A 17,251-nucleotide genomic window follows, 5' to 3' on the forward strand; every position below is an offset into this window, starting at 1 on the left:
GTAATTCTTCACATGTAAGAGTTATTAATCAAATATGTTTAAGTTGGATTATTAATAGTTATATATGTAAGAGTGTAATATTTTATTATATTGTTTTAATTATTTTATGTGTAAAATTAAATAGTTATCTTATTATATGATCTTATAACGTTAAATGAGTAGAGAATCGAGACAATTATCTAAGGGAAAATTAGTGTTCTATTAAGATTCAGTGATCTGATCGGCGTGTCGGTGAGCAAATTGATTTTATTGCATATTAGGCTCACTTCACTCAAAGACGTTGATTTTGACGGTTCGGTTTGCGGAAGTCTTGTGTTTAATTATTTATGTGTAGAAAAAAAAATTATTTTAAAACGATAAAAACGTATTGAAAAAATTAATAGTAATTTGTGTTTAATAATTTAATTTCAATATGGAATTAAATCATGTGATAACGGATAATGGCGGTGATCCTGTAAGTTAAACACTCCATTTGCGAAAAAAAAAAATGATAAAATTGTTTAAAAATTATTTAATGCTCTTTATTAAATAAAATATACACATATATGTTAATACATAAAAAGAAAGAATAATTAAGTTATACTTTAACCAGAGATATATATGTACTCGTGTGTATGTCTCTGCCTTAACCATGTGAGATTTTATCTATATATAATTGATTGGCTTCTCTTTCACAACACAAACATGTGATCTATTAATTATTTAATGCAATGGCATTGCATTTGTTTATTTATTTTTTGTTCTATTTTTAACAATTCTTTCAAGTTGATCAATTTCTAAATAAATTCGTGTTATTGTTTTTTTGCATGAATTATTTCATCATATATTTAAACAATAAAAAGATGGTAAAAAGTTTTTAAATATTAATGAATTAAAAAGTTGTTTTGATTAATTTCATTAAACCTTAAAAAAATACCTTTGATCCTTTCAAAAAATTATTTGTTTAATTTTTTTTAAATAATAATTTTTTATATTAATAAAAAAATTGAAAAAAAATATTATAAACTAAAAATTAAAAAAAATTAAAAAAATTTAATTTTAAAAATGAAATCAAAAATTAAAATATTAAATCAAATTAAATCAAAACTGCAAACAATAATTTTAATTTTAGTTTAAAGACCTAGCTGTCCAGTTCGTTAATCTAAGTTAACTTTAGAATTAATTTTAATGTATGTTGATCCTTTTTTCGAATCAGCGCAACTGGGCACTTTTACTCTTTGATAGCTAGGGGTACTACAGGGTCCCACCCATCTCATTGACTAACTTATGTATTTAAGGTTAAGTCACAAATAAATATATAAATAAATATTTTTAATTTTTAAAAACTAATTGATATAATAATTAAATAATTAAAAGAAATATAACAATAAATAATTTAAATTAAATAAGCTTCGGTTTTTTACAAAATCACCAAATTTTGATAATAATTAATATATATATAATATATATATACATTATATATATATAATAATAATAAATAATAATTACAATATAAATATTTATTTAATATCCGGTTTAGTGTATGAAGAACAAACGTCATATAATTATGAATAGAGACTGAATTTTTATCTCCAGTCTCTAATCAATTAAATTTAATTGAATTGAATCGTAAAGCGAAGAGAAAGTCAAAAAATCATTCTAGGCAAAAAAAAATATTTAAAAAAAAATATCAAGTGTTAATGTTGATAAAATCTATTTTCACTTAAATAATTGCCTTTATCTGTAATTTATTTTATTTTTTCAAAAATTTCTGAAAGTTATCTGTAATAAGAGAAAGTTATCTATAATTCAAATTATCTGTGCAATCTATTAAAAAATTATAACGCCCTTAATATCCTTATAAGAATCATTTTCATAAGGTTAAGAAATTTGTTATACTAACAAATGCGGAGTCTATTGGTTATATTGAACCAGTCATATTTAATAAAATAAAAACATTTTTTTTAGTCAAATAATAATAGCGATACTGAACACACTTTATAAAGCATGAGTATCTTTTTATTTTGTTCTCATCAGATTTATAGTATAAATTAGTACTTAAAATGTATAACACCCATAAAAACTTCAGCTTAAAAAGACTTGCACCCTAGGGTAGTTGAATACTTTGTCAATAGAATAGGACACACTATTTATCATCTATATGTTTATATTTATAAAATCACTAATAAAATATTTATTGACTATAAAAGAATCGCCTTTCATTTGTATAAAAAAAAAACACGGAATTTTTTTCAAAAAACCTCCAATATTACCCTATTCTGCACCGCCGTTTGCCATTTTATTTGACGATTGTTTTTCTCTCTTACTCCTACTTTCAAGATCTCTATTCTATTTATTTCTAATGATTTCTAAAAATTTTTTAGAAAAAATATTATCAAAAGAAAAACTTAAAATCATTACAGGAATCCTGGGTATACATACGGATGCAAACTGTAGATTCTGTGAAGAGAATAAGGAGTCGGCCACACATATGCTCTTAAAAGACTTCTTACGATAGCGATAATAAAACTCTGTAAAGTAGGTTCTATACTACTTTTTATTGACGCAACAGGGCTTAGAGACCTACTCTAAACCCAGACGGGGGCACAATAATTATAATAATAATAGAGAAAATATTTTTTATTATTTAAAGTTAAAGAATTAACACTAAATCTTGAGTTGATCTATTTAAAGATTCTTGAATTCTCATAAAGTCTGTAGACTTGTATATAGACGTCTTCAGCTTTTGTAGAGAAGTTTTTTTTTTAAATCATCACTATACATTGTGGGTCATTATTGACAAAGCGATTAACCTATAGTAACCACGTTATTAATAATTGATCATTTGCATTTTTTTTAAATGTAACGAGTTTATAAAAAAAGGGTAATAATTTTTTTTATATTAACATTGTTTAAAATGTTAATTATATGGTAATGTACAATGTGAATAATTTCACTAATAAATTAACAGTTAATAACTCTTAGCAGTTGAATAAATAATTATTATTCAATTATAGTTCATGTGAATAGTTTTTTTTTTCAAATTTAATATTTTGAAAAATTAATTGTTATTACCACCAATTAATCAATAAGTTTTTGATTTTTACCAGGCTTAGGACGTTTATTTGACACATAAAAATTATAAAATATTACACTTATTAAATTGTGTTAAAATTTTTTATTTCATTTTTTAAAAAAATATTTATAATACAGATATTTCATTTTCATTCATATATTGAACACAAAAATTGTAACACAAATTATTAAGTGTATTTTTTTATAATTTTTATGTGTCAAATAAAGCCCTGTGAAAAGCAAAAAACTATATCTAATATATATCCATTCTATCATATATCTTAAAATATATATATAAATATTTATATGTTAATATAAATTATATTATATTTCTGTATACATTTTATTGATACATTTTGATTTAAAAAAATCTTTTTCAAAAGTGGTTTTTTCGAACAGTAGTGAACGACAACAACTAAAATTTTATTTTTTATATTATTTTAATTAATTAAATTTTTGGCTGACCATACAGCTGTTTCTTTTACTATTTTTTCAAAACCTTAAATTTTAATTTAATCGTTTTATTTTTTTTTTTAAACTAATGCTTCAAGTATTAGATGATGAATCTTTAAACCTTATTAAGTTTTAATTTAATAGTTTTATTAATTTTTTTTTTAAAACTTAAAAATTGAAATATCTTGAATCTACAAATCTTATTATTTAATCCTTTTTTTGCGATTTAAATGACTTCTATCTAAGAAAATCCTTCTTCTTCTCCTTATTTGGTACTACAGTCCAGTGTGAACCTTGGCCTACTTCACAACCTGCTTCCATTTGCTTCGATCTTGTGCCGTTGTTTTTCAATTCAGAACTCCAAGCTTTCTGACGTCCTCGTACACGTGCCACTATGCCTTGTTGTCATCGAATTAGCATTAGCATATTGGCCGGATTTCAAGAAAATTCTTAAATGTTGTTAAAACCTCTAAATGCTTTCAGAATCCTGAGTAAATTAACTTCGTATTTTGCAACGGAGTCAGGTCGGGCGATTCAATCAAAATTGATTATTAAAAATACATGTATATAAATACAAAAATTATTAATAATATTTAATATTTTCTATTTTTTTGTGAGATTTAAGATAACTAAAAACAAATTGTAGAAAAATGTTCACTATTAAAAATAAATAATTTATAATTAAAAAAAAATATTACATTTGTCTAGTAAATAAAAAATTGGGTGAATATTTTTTTCACAAAATCATTACCTACAAGTTACTTCATTTAATAAATTATATAAGAATTTTATTAAAAATACAATTTTTTAAATTATTCTTCACATAATTAAATATGATGAAAATAAAATTATATCTTAAATTGCATTTAAAATGCAATTTTACACGACTGTTTTTTAAATAAAATACCGCCTCCTATCGTCAGATATGAAAAACAAAATACTGACTAATTTAATACAATATAATGTAAATTTTAATAATTTTAATGCACCTAATTTAATTCCTATTTAACTATAAATAATTTATGAAGTTGTTTTTTTTTTGTTAAAATTAATTTAAATTGTTGCATTTTTTACTACAGTAATTAATCACGATCGGCACTTCAATAATATATATCGTTGAAACAAAATAAAACACAAAATACGAGTAGTTATGGATGAGGGTCTCTTAGCAGTGAAAGTGAAGTGAAATATACATAAACGTGTATAATAGGGATATTCACGTTCAAGGTTAGCAAGTTTCACAATTGAATAATATGGTAACACTGTTATGTGCCAACAACAAAATGAATATGTATTCCAAAAATTTGTTGTTGTCTCTTTATAACAATCTATGTATGTCGGGTGCCGAGGTTGTTAAACATTACATTTTAATTCAAGCTTCAATGGCAATACTAGATTTTCTAACAATCGTTGGGTATGGAAAAATAAATTAGATAGGTGTTTAATGCTTTTCACTAAACCTTAAGGTGCCAGCTCCATTGTTCTTCTTCTATATATTTCTTCATTTCATCATTTCTTCATTGTTTTTCTATGTATTTCGGTTACCGAGGTTGATACGCGAGATCGTGTATATTCCTATTATGTCCACTTATATTACCATTTTTTTTTTTATTTTGGAGCTACGACACCCTAATCCATAGTTACTCGTATTTTGTCATTATATGCATTTTAAGAAAATTTAGGGAAATATTATGAACTTATGCCATGGGACACTACTTAAGAGTTTCTCATAAAAAACTTAAAAAGTTTGTTGCACTGTGGAATATAAATTTCTAAATTCACCTCTTTAAACCTCTTTAATATATATGATTGAATAATGACTAAAGCAGATTCTAATAGAAGTAATAAAATTTGTCTAAATAATAGGATAGATAGAATTATTGAAGTTAAAGATGTCCTGTATTACCTAATAAAGTTAATAATAAATGTCTAGCAATTATATTAGCAGTCAATCGAACTACTAAAGTTCCTGGCCAAACATCATTAGGTTTTTTGCGAAAAAGAGCAGTAAAATTGTGAATAACCTCTAAATAAGAGAAGTGAAACTGAAAGTCACTGACACTGAGTCAGAGCAACCAGCTTATCATAATAAATTTCTCTACAATCTAAACATTTTTCTAGATTTTAACTGTAATATTTAAAGAGCTAATTAAAAAAAATTGATAGAATTATTTTTAATTGAATTTAAACTCCGAATAAAAATATATATAAGTTGTTACAGTACTTTTTGCTTACAAATGATTTTATAAATATCCTATAATCTCTATGTTTTCAGAGATACGGATAGGTTCCGCCATACCACAGAGTAGTTTAGTTTTTCATTGATTTTGAAATATAACGGGTAGTAGGATAGATTCTTGAAAAAAAGATTTTATTTCTTAAAGGGTTAATTGAATGAAAATTCTATTCTAAAGTAGATAAATTGGAAATCCATCTATAGAAGAAAATTTATAGCAAGTGCTGTAATACTCACTCTGTATGAGTATAATAAGTAGTCTGAAATAAACCTTTTTTTATACACGGTACTTCTTTATACGAATAGGAGATATTATTTAAATTTATAATTTTATTAAATAATTGTAAGTATAAAATATAAATAATACAAAATTGCTCTAAGCTTGAACTACTAAATATTGAGTTGTAACTGTAAAAAATTAATATGAACACACGTCCGGATACTTTAACGCAAAGGGATACGAAGGTATCAAAAATATATGGCAATTTTTAAGTTTTAATAAATCTAAACTTAGATTAATCACTGTTTCTTCAACTGTATATGCTTTTGCTAAACATTTTGAAGGTGGGATAACACCGTAATACCTATATAATATGTAAAACTCAGAATGATACTTCTGCGCATCTTATTTCCATTCGACTCTTACCTGAATCCTGAAGCATAGCACCTTAATTTGTTCACTTTAACGTAAAAAATGTTCTTCGAGGATTACATTAGTACCATTGTTCCTTTAATAATATCATGCAAATAAAATAAATCATAAAATAGTAGTGCATTAGAATCTGGTACTTTCAAAGTGATAAAATCCGTTTTTCGTTATTGGTCCAGATTGCATTCCTTTCCTAGATTTTAGATTTTTATAATTGCAGAGATATGCGAAGAACAACTCAAAATATAGACTTAAGGGACTTAATTTTGTTGATGTCCTGTATTGGCTATTGAAAGATGTCAAGTTTTATAGAAGTATCAACATTTTTATTAGTCTTATTATTACTTCAACAATCTTCAACCACATAATCCCCATCTTATACATTTACGGTGTAGGTGCGACTGTGTAGGTGTCTCCTTACTTGTATTAATTTTTTGTTATTGCTTTTTTACATTTTTTTTTTTCATTTTGTAATGGTTAAATTGTTATAACGAAACAAGCATCGATTGTTTTTCAGATGTTTGAACTGAAATTTAGGCATGTGAAAAATAATTGCCTTATAGCTAATTAGAATAAACAATATGATATAATAAATAATTTTTACGTGTACCTATTTATATACAGCATTCGACTCAAATCCTTAAATATATAATAAAACCCTATTTAATTATAGTGACTCAAAACATGTAAAATTTTAATTAAATTATATATTTATTAATTTATGTATATCTACAACTATGTATCATTAGAAAATTTAATAATAGAAGAATTCGTTAACCGCAAATTAATAAAATATTACATTCTTGGCATTAATTAATAAATTAACTACAATTAACAACAATTGAAATTATACCAAAAATAATTCATTAATTCATTGAGAGATTTCCGTCTACACCTTACAACCTGTACTTAGTTATTAATTACAAAATTAATTGCTACCTATTTCATACAAGAATAACTTCAGAAATAATTAATATTAATTTAAATATTCCTAAAAATGAACTACAATCTATAACTGTAATACAGATTGTTTTGATAAAAATTAATATATATGGTAAATATAAATCAATTTAATTATTTGAGAAAAAATTCATTTCATTTAAACAGTAGTAAAATTTATTTAATATATTTTTCTATAATGTATTTTCTATATTTTATTTAAAAAATAATTATAATTTGCCACGTGTTTAGAATTAAAATTAAATATTAATTTAATATAAATATTATTACTTTTAGTTATAAATAATTATTTGTAATTTATTAGCAATAAAATAATTTGAACATTTTTGACAAAAAACTAAACTAGGCTTTGTTGTTAGTCGTCCTTTCCGTTTATATGGATTAGAAGAATAGCACTTTTGGTTGAGAGCCTATTCACGTTATAGGTGATATACTGACAGAATGTAATTAGGTGATATGCTGAAAATTTTAAAATTATACGACTTGATGCAGAGGTCTTTGGTCCTAACATCAGAATTGCACTCAGAATGTGTATACATCCATAATAATGTACGGGTTATGGCCACATGGCCCACTGTCTTCCAAGCGGAAGTTTAAGCGATAAAAGTCTGCACTCGAGTCAACTTTATGTAGTTAGGCAAACATCAATCATAGCATTGAATTCTTAGAAATTTTCTTTGAGAATTTTAGAAATTTAGTTTGATATGTTGTAATGACTGGGAAGTCAACAAACACACTAGTATTTAGTCACACAGGATTCTATAGCAAAGAGTAAGCAAACAATCTCGTAAGAACTCAATTATTTAGTTTTGTGAACCGGAACCTTATTGTGGAATAAATTGAATCAGAAATGTGTATTAATCGAAAGCGTTGCCGTCTTAGTCAGACGGATCTGTCTGTGGAGACAGAATGTTGAAGGTGTTTAAAAACAAATGGGATCTTTAATCACATTATCTGTGATTATCCCATATTGAGATGATCTATGATAAGATTACAGGCCCGGTAGTTTTTATTCCCGTATAATATTAGGATATTCTCAACTGCTGTTATTTTGGTCTTTATTTGTAGGGCAATAAGTCTTGCAATCAGAATCATTGATAATGTTAGTAAATCATTCCTTAAGAGCTTTATAAATTACAATATAAAACAAATAAAAAATTATAATTAAAAATTGTTTTTTATTTTTATATCTAAGACTACCACACCTCACATTTAAAAATAGTTTAATTGAAACTATTAATTAAATTATAGCGCCAAGTATTTTTTTTTTTTATTTTTTAAAAGTAATACTTAAAATTTATATGTAAGTTGTTGTATATATAATAAGAATGCAAAAACTTTACATATTTGATTAAATTTTACATATAAATATTGTAAATATTGTATTTCTATAAAAGAACCTAGTAAAACCCTCTCTGTGCTTTTTTAAATATATACATAAATTATATATGTGCATTCATTATTTACAGCAATGACAAATTTTAATCACACGTATCTGTCTATTTATAAGATTCAGTTACTAAACAAATACTATTTGCATAAATATATATAATTATGTACTAATTTATTAACTAGCCAAGTTTTTTATAACTTAATTTGTTAAGTGAATTTATAGCTAAGACTGATAAATATTCACTGACCAAGTGAATATTTAGTACTATACGAGTATATTATTTAAAAAAAAACGGAAGATATGATATGAAATATTGTTACTTATTAGGAATATAAATTGATTAATTAATATTAAAATTAATCATATTGTATTTATTGTATATGTCAGTAGATTTTTGTTACTAGATTACTTAAATATATAGTCTAATAGTCTAAATTACTTAAATATTTATTATAATTTAATTAATATTTGTCGCTAACCTTCTGGTCACATTGGACAAAAGCATTAATAGTCAGCTGAAACGAACTATTTCAACTAAAACGAAACTGACAGGCCATTGCGTACTAGGAAGAAACGCTATGAGACTTGGTCTTATCTATAATCACTTTTGTCATGGTTGTAGCTTTGAAGAGGAGAATGAATTCATGTTTCACCTTTCATTATTAATGTTCATTTTTTTCTACAACAAAAAGGACTCAAATGAAGTTCAAAGCTTTAAGCCTTCGCTGGCTAATCGGTCATCAATTTCCCTTATGTTTAGAGTACAAAGACTTGTTATACAATCAAGTCATTAAGCCAATCTGGATGTATGGCTTACAGCTATATGGCAATGTCTGTTCGTCAAATGTAGAAATCCTGCAAAGAGCTCAAGCAAATATCTTAAGAATGATAACTGTTGCACCCTGGTATATCAGAAATGAAAACATACATTTCGATTTAAGAGTTCCGATGGTTAAAGTCGAATTCGAAAGAATAAGGCAGAAACATATTTCAAATCTTGAAAACCATGTGAATCCGCTGACTAGACCTTTTGCTAATATGACTATTTCCTCTAGATTAAAACGGAACAATAGACCCGCCATCCTACTTTCCTAATGATCATCCTGATTAATTCAACTTATACACCGTGATATCTGGTAGATAAGCCCTGGCTATCAGAGGCCCCTTGATATAATTTACAAATCATTATATGTATCATTATAGTATGTTTATATAAAATAATTTGTAATGTAATGTTATTAGTCTTTAAGATTCTAAAACTTATTGTTGGGCTTTAATTTAAAGCGATTTAATAAAGATATATTGTTCAATAAAAAAAAAATATATTTATTCCCACAAAAAGTTTAAAAATAGTTAGAGTTTCTTTTCTTACCGACTTAACGGAGCTGTCATACTTTCAAATTAAAGACTAATCATTTTGGTTTACTTTCGCTTGAATGGACAAGTTGTGCTTTTCAGTGTTGTTTGTGAGATGATCACTGCGGTCATTCTAGTCTACGTTTGTATAAAGCTAATCCATGGTATTATAGCGGGTCATTATTTGAGCTGAAGTGTTCTTTAGTCTATAAGGCTGCCACTCTTGCCTATCCTAACCTAACATATTAACGATGTGTAAGTGTTGAAACTCTATGAACTAGTTACTGGAGACCTCAAGGAGAATGTTAACTAAAGCACTATTAACATCACCGTAGTTATAATAGATTGTGCAAACACTGCTATATTAAGCTCATACCATTGTTTACTTCGAACTCTTCAATTTTCTTAAAATTCAATAGAATGGTTGGTGATATTTTTATTTTATACTTCAAAAGTATTTCAATTAATTTTAATATATATTTTTACTTTGAATAAATAGTTAAAATAAAGCTTCTAATGGTCTTTAATATTATTGGAACACTGACTTCTTTATTATTTTACGTGGATATATATCAATTAGTGACATTCAATTTATTTCAAATATTATTGAACAATCGCATAAAAACTATTTTTATTTTATAATTAAATTTATTACTAACTGTAATGAGTTTAAATATTGAACTAAACTATTTCTGACTTTAAGTGAAATTTATTGATAATTAAAAACCACAAACAAAAATAAAAAAAGTTATTAAAGAAAGAATATTATTATTACATATATTTGTTTATATGATTTTGATATAATTTTAATAAATTCTATACTTAATAATTTTAATATTTAAGAACCAATTTCAGAAACAACCTGTGGAAACAGTAACCAGTCCACAACCCCACACAAAAGAAAGATCCAAACCGAACTTATTATACGCAATAAATGATAATCCACCATGGTATCTCAGCATATTTCTAGCACTACAGCACTATTTAACAATGATTGGAGCCATTGTTTCAATACCTTTCATATTAACACCAGCGCTGTGCATGTCCGATGAGGATCCAAATCGTGGTGTTATTATCTCCACAATGATATTCGTTACCGGTATAGTTACATATATACAAGCAACATGGGGTGTACGTCTGCCTATAGTGCAAGGTGGCACTATTTCATTTTTGGTGCCAACGTTAGCTATACTGGCATTACCGCAATGGAAATGCCCACCAGAGAATGAATTTAATGCAATGGATGAGGGTGAACGTAATGAACTTTGGCAAATACGTATGCGCGAATTATCGGGTGCTATAGCTGTATCAGCTATGGTGCAAGTTATATTGGGTTATACGGGTCTTGTTGGAAAAATATTACGGTTTGTTACACCGTTAACAATTGTACCAACAGTTTCTTTAGTAGGATTAACATTATTCGAACATGCAGCTGAAACGGCGTCCAAGCATTGGGGAATTGCTGTGGGGTTAGTAAAATATATTTATTTTTCTATATCTATTTTAATTATTTTTTGTTACCATAAACTAAAGTACAACAGCTATGTTGACTTTATTTTCGCAAGTAATGGCAAATGTTACAGTACCGTTTCCGGTTTATAGAAAGGGACATGGTATTGAAATACGAAAATTTTTACTCTTCCGCCTATTTCCGGTAAGTGTAATAAAAAAAATTTAATAAATTATAATGGATGCGATGTTTATAAACAATAGGTGTTATTAACAATTGGTATTATGTGGGGACTTTGTGGCATTTTAACGCTTACAAATGTCTTTGAAGAGGGGCACCCCTCACGTACTGATGTTCGTTTAAAAGTATTAACGAACGCAAAATGGTTCTATGTACCTTATCCCGGTCAATTTGGTTTACCTTCAGTTACTTTATCTGGAGTTTTGGGTATGTTAGCTGGCGTTTTGGCATGTACAGTTGAGTCTATCAGTTATTATCCAACCGTGTCACAAATGGCGGGTAAGCAAAAAAGTTTGTTCGTCAAATGCACAATAAAATATCTGTGAAATATAAATAAACTACTTTGAATATTATTGAACAATAAAAGAAAATAAAAGTAATTTTATATCAGGTGCCCAATCACCACCATTGCATGCTATAAACCGTGGAATTGGCACAGAAGGCTTGGGTACTGTGTTGGCAGGTCTTTGGGGCGCTGGTAATGGTACTAATACTTTCGGCGAGAACGTTGGAGCAATAGGTGTAACTAAGGTATGTTTTATATATATTTATAATTATTTCTACGATATATCTATTCAATTCAAGTTCACTGAACAACAACTATGTATATTATAAATAAAGGTTGGCTCACGTCGTGTTATACAATGGGCTGCCCTCATTATGTTACTGCAAGGTGTTATAGGAAAGCTCGGTGCTATATTCATTATGATACCGGACTCTGTTGTGGGTGGCATATTTTGTGTTATGTTTGGTATGATTGTGGCTTTTGGATTGTCGACATTACAATATGTTGATTTGCGTTCAGCGCGTAATTTATACATTTTGGGTTTATCTATGTTTTTCCCCATGGTGTTGTGCAGGTGGATGCAACAGCATCCTGGTGCTATAAAAACTGGAAATGACACTTTGGATTCAACTTTATCTGTATTATTAGGTACAACTATATTAGTTGGTGGCTTATTAGGTTGTTTTCTCGATAATATTATACCAGGTAACTGAGTTCTACTTTCTGTTGGAAACATTTTGTTTAAAATAATATTTTTAATAGGTACTGCCGAAGAAAGGGGTCTTATTGAGTGGGCGAATGAAATGCCTTTGGGTGATGATAATATTAATGATGGTACTGCTACCGATTTCGATTTTCCAGCGGGTATGGAAACTCTGAGAAAGTAAGTATAGATATTAGTTTTCAAATGCTTATTTTTACAATTTTCTCATTTTATTTTCAGTTGGAAATGGACTTACTATGTACCATTTCTACCTACATATAAGTTGCAGAAACAAAGTTAGCTTTAGAAATACTTTTCCTAAATGATATAGAAACAATTTATTTTTATTTTTATGCATATGTTATTAGTATTTTTAATAAAATTTAAGAAAGAAACTCTCACCAATATTCTCGATCGTCAACTGACATTTTGTAGATGGTCCATATGCTCCATCAATTTTATAACATACCACATCTATAATTAAAATGCGGGTGTTAAAGACTCGTATCTTTCGTATATTGTCAGCAGAATAGTATAAAGGGACATACAATACCCAAAGGGCAGAGGTGGCTTAAAAACTAATTCAAAGCTCATACAAAAAGATTTAAATAATCAATATCCACTGTACTTCCAAATATGACGTCTCAGTGGACAAACTACAAGCTATATATTTAAACATATTAAATTTGATTTAATGATAATTTTTAACCGTCTCGGCAGATTATCGATTGGGAACCACTGATCTAGAATGTAAATCTTATAGAATATGAAATGGATGTCACTGAATAACTGTTCGTGGGTTCAAAGTATGATGAATGAACTGAATAATGAAGTTGTTGTTGTTTCATGATGAACTTATTTTTTTTTTTGTAGTAAGTGGAAAGCATCGAAAACCACAGTTGAGATTTGAACCCACTAAAACCACCTCTTAGGAATGAAAGGAGAAGATTTCCACAGCAATGTGGAAACTTCATTCCAGTAATCATGGGAGAGAGGAATGAGAAAATAGATTTAATACCTAGTGAACTAGACTCATCTAAATCAGAAAGCAAGGGCATGAACTAGAAAGAAAGGACGATATGGAAGGGGAAGGGGTTACGGCTAACTAGCGGGAGTTGAATCAACAGTATACTTTGTGACTAGGGTCACGAAAGCCGCGGTTATATAAGGGGATAGTGGAGAGGTTATGGTCCACTTCATCGAAGTAGTGTGTTAGGTATTGGGGGGGCTTATATCGCAAAGCTAGAACGAGGTCTTCTGAAAGAGTGAGAGGAGTAGAGACGTCGGGGGGAAGGTCATGGAGCCGGGTGAAATACCTACGGGTGAGTGACAGAAGATACTCGTCAACACGAGTGATCTTGGCATTGTTGTAGAGAGTTGATATGGAGAAGTGCTTGCCATTACGCTTGCGCTTGTAGTTAGTGCAATCGCGAAGAAGTTTCCGCTCAAACATGCGGATTCTTTCCATTTGAGCGGAAGTGATGGCTGACCAAATAGAGAAAGCGTAAGTGAGGAGAGGACGAATAAGCTGCTTATAGCAGAGCAGCTTAACTTTGCAGTTAAGCTGGTTATGTCTTCGAACTTAATGATGAACTTAATAAATTATAATATATATATATAATATATTATTATGTTGAGGCTAGTTAAGTCAGTGCACTTGAGCACTTTTACATTCTATTAACTGCGATGTTTCTTAATTCATAACCCTTCTCTACGCCTTAACTAAATTATTGTTTATCACTTCATCAGACTAAGCAATAATTGACCTTAGATCTGCATACCTCCCCGAGGAGCCTGTAACCATTCTGAGATTCGATAACGCGGTGTTGGTAAGCCTGTCAGTTTTATTAAATAATTTCATAACACTATCCTTTATGTATTTTTTAATTGGAGCAGTCTTGAGATCACTGATATATTTTTAAAATATATAATATATGATATATACATATATATATTATTGAAAGTCAAATTTAAAAATAAAAAATTTTATAAATGGTTTTGATTATATATTTTTATTAATCCTAATTATATATCGTTAAAATACTTATACTAATTAAAACTAATGAAATTTTAATTTAACATTAACAAACATTATTTTGCTTTGCTTATTATCGTTAATATATATATATATATTTATATATAGATATATATATGTATTGGCAGACTATTAGAATTATTTACTAAATCTACACTTAAACATTAATTATAACAAACCTACTGTAATTTAATCTGATTTTAAGGTAAGTTGAAAACAATTTGCATAACATAAAGATAATATTATTATAATTATTTATAGTTAAAAATTTATGTATTTTTTAACTGGTGTTAATTATATATTCAAACAATTTTTATTTTGTTTTTAAACAATTCCATTTTGTAAAAGTCTCTTATTAATTAAATTTAAAATTTCACACTCTGTTTTGTATATATGTATTTCATTCGTTATTTATTTCGATATCTACACAAATAGATTTTAAATATTTTTATATTTAATGTTCTTTCTTTCGATGTCTATATGTATATTTTTCTAAAACTTTGATTAAATATCAATTTTGAACTATTTTGACTATTTGTTTTTTGTGTTTTTTTTTAGTTGTTGTCTAATAATAAAAATTATTGAATTTTTTAAATTTGTTTTTTTTTTATTATTCATTTGTTTTTAATATTATTTTAAACAATATTTTTAGTTTTTTTGAGAAATAAATCAGTTATATAAAAAAATATGTAGATTTTCATTGAAGACATCATTGAGATTAAAAATAAATTCGGTAATTATTTCAAATATTGAAAAAGTATCATCTACATTTCAATCTAGTCTCTAGAAATTAGTTTATGTAATTTTACACTTATTATGCATTTAACTAATAAACCAACTATACAAAAGCATATATATGTAAATATACTTAATAAATTATTTCAAAATAGACTATTTTATTATCATTTTTAAATAAAATTTGGAAGCTATCAATGAACTCGACTCCTAAAATAACATTTTTATAGAGGACATTCGATTTTAAAGTGAACAGATATTTCTGTTTTACTTTCAGAAGGAAGTACGATACTATTTATTTTTATTATTTTAAAAAATTTTAAAAATTATTTAAATATTATTTAATCATATCAATATCAATTTAAACTATTTTTTTTCTATCTTGAAGAACGACTTAACTATGAAAAAAAATTTAACGATCCAATGACTTTAGGTTAAATTTCCAAATTCGGATCGGTTTACTTTTGCAAATCATAATCTTTCTAACAGTGCTGAGCTAGACAAGACATGATTATGTGTAGTCCTTATTCACTCTCGTAATATACTCGTAATTTTACATTATATATTTTCTAAGAAATATATAAATAAATATTACTAAATAAATTATATATGAATTATTTAAATATTTTCTAAGACCATTTATTTTTGATTTAACCAATATTTCAAGGTTTACCTATATTTCAAGGTTTTTGTCTTAATGCGCAAGTCTCAGAAACCTTAAATACTAAATTACATTTCCTACTTTAATATACTACATTAATCCATGCTAAATGTGTGATATTGTATATATGTATATATAGTTCAATCTTTAAACTTATAAACTACAATTTTCAGTTCTTTGTAATCTATTTTTACTTAGCAAAAATAGTATAGGTATATCGATTGAAAATAACAATAGATAAATGGTAGACGAATATTATTAAAGGCATAACAGCGAGGATTGAATCGTAAATAAGTCCATAACGTAGAACGTATCAACTAAATATGGTATATTACATTTCTTTAGGAGTACAACTTTATGTCGGTATAATTTGAAATTATATATATAATAAATTTTTAATAATTTATTTTATAGATTTATAGAACAAAATATATGAAAGGTAAAATTGATCGATATATATAATCCAATTATAAATTCTTTAAAGGATCATATGTTAAAGTACAGGTTTTAAAATAAAGCATATATAAATCTTTTAAAAAGGAACAAAGGCACATACATATACTTCAACTATTTTAAATGTTTATTATTAATTTTAAAAACATTTTAAAAAAATATTTATGAAAATAAAAACTTCTATAAACCCATAGTTTCATAAAAAAATTAATAAAATATAAAAATATAATATTATATAAAATGTGTTTATCTCTACTGATTTTTAAATATAAGAATCATATATCAAACTTAAACTAAAACTTAATTTAAAATTTGTTTTTGGTTTGGTTTGAACACTGTTGCAACTTTTTAGCACTTCCGCTTCCTCGAGATGAAGCTGATGAAGATGCTGTATTACTGCGTTTTCTTTGAGTGTAGTAACAAAATATGCAGAAACCATTTTGTGGTGTTGTACATCAAATATTTGTTGGACTACGTGAAACGGACGAAGTACGATATCGGGAATTCGATCTATATTTAAAATTAATACAATTTTAATTTAGTTAAAAATTATAATAAACATTTAAATACAGTTAAACTAATTTCTA

The 17,251-nt window shown here is 26.7% G+C and overlaps 2 protein-coding genes across 8 annotated transcripts in view; one reads left to right on the plus strand and one right to left on the minus strand.

The window, feature by feature from the left end:
* Positions 1-284: 284 nt before the first annotated feature.
* Positions 285-13,652, plus strand: LOC119684045 (solute carrier family 23 member 1). 2 transcript variants are annotated; one of them, XM_038097985.1, is made up of 8 exons: positions 285-454; positions 10,945-11,570; positions 11,635-11,755; positions 11,815-12,070; positions 12,183-12,322; positions 12,413-12,782; positions 12,840-12,960; positions 13,021-13,652. In XM_038097985.1, exons 1-8 carry the CDS (start codon positions 413-415, stop codon positions 13,079-13,081), a joined length of 1,737 nt encoding a protein of 578 aa, XP_037953913.1. In that variant the 5' UTR covers positions 285-412; the 3' UTR covers positions 13,082-13,652. The 2 variants fall into 2 exon arrangements, with proteins under 2 accessions (XP_037953913.1, XP_037953914.1); XM_038097986.1 differs by having other exon boundaries at positions 10,957-11,570.
* Positions 13,653-16,919: 3,267 nt separating this feature from the next.
* The window catches only part of LOC119679474, a 93,971-nt gene continuing 93,639 nt past the window's right edge, over positions 16,920-17,251 (minus strand). For all 6 annotated transcript variants that reach the window (XM_038091849.1, XM_038091850.1, XM_038091854.1 and 3 more), the window contains one exon: positions 16,920-17,174. In XM_038091849.1, the coding sequence (XP_037947777.1) occupies positions 17,120-17,174 (55 nt within the window). In that variant the 3' untranslated portion in view covers positions 16,920-17,119. The remainder of the gene's footprint in view (positions 17,175-17,251) is intronic.

This window comes from Teleopsis dalmanni, chromosome 2 (genome assembly GCF_002237135.1).
Source record: "Teleopsis dalmanni isolate 2A chromosome 2, ASM223713v2, whole genome shotgun sequence".
Taxonomy (NCBI): Eukaryota; Metazoa; Arthropoda; class Insecta; order Diptera; family Diopsidae; genus Teleopsis; species Teleopsis dalmanni.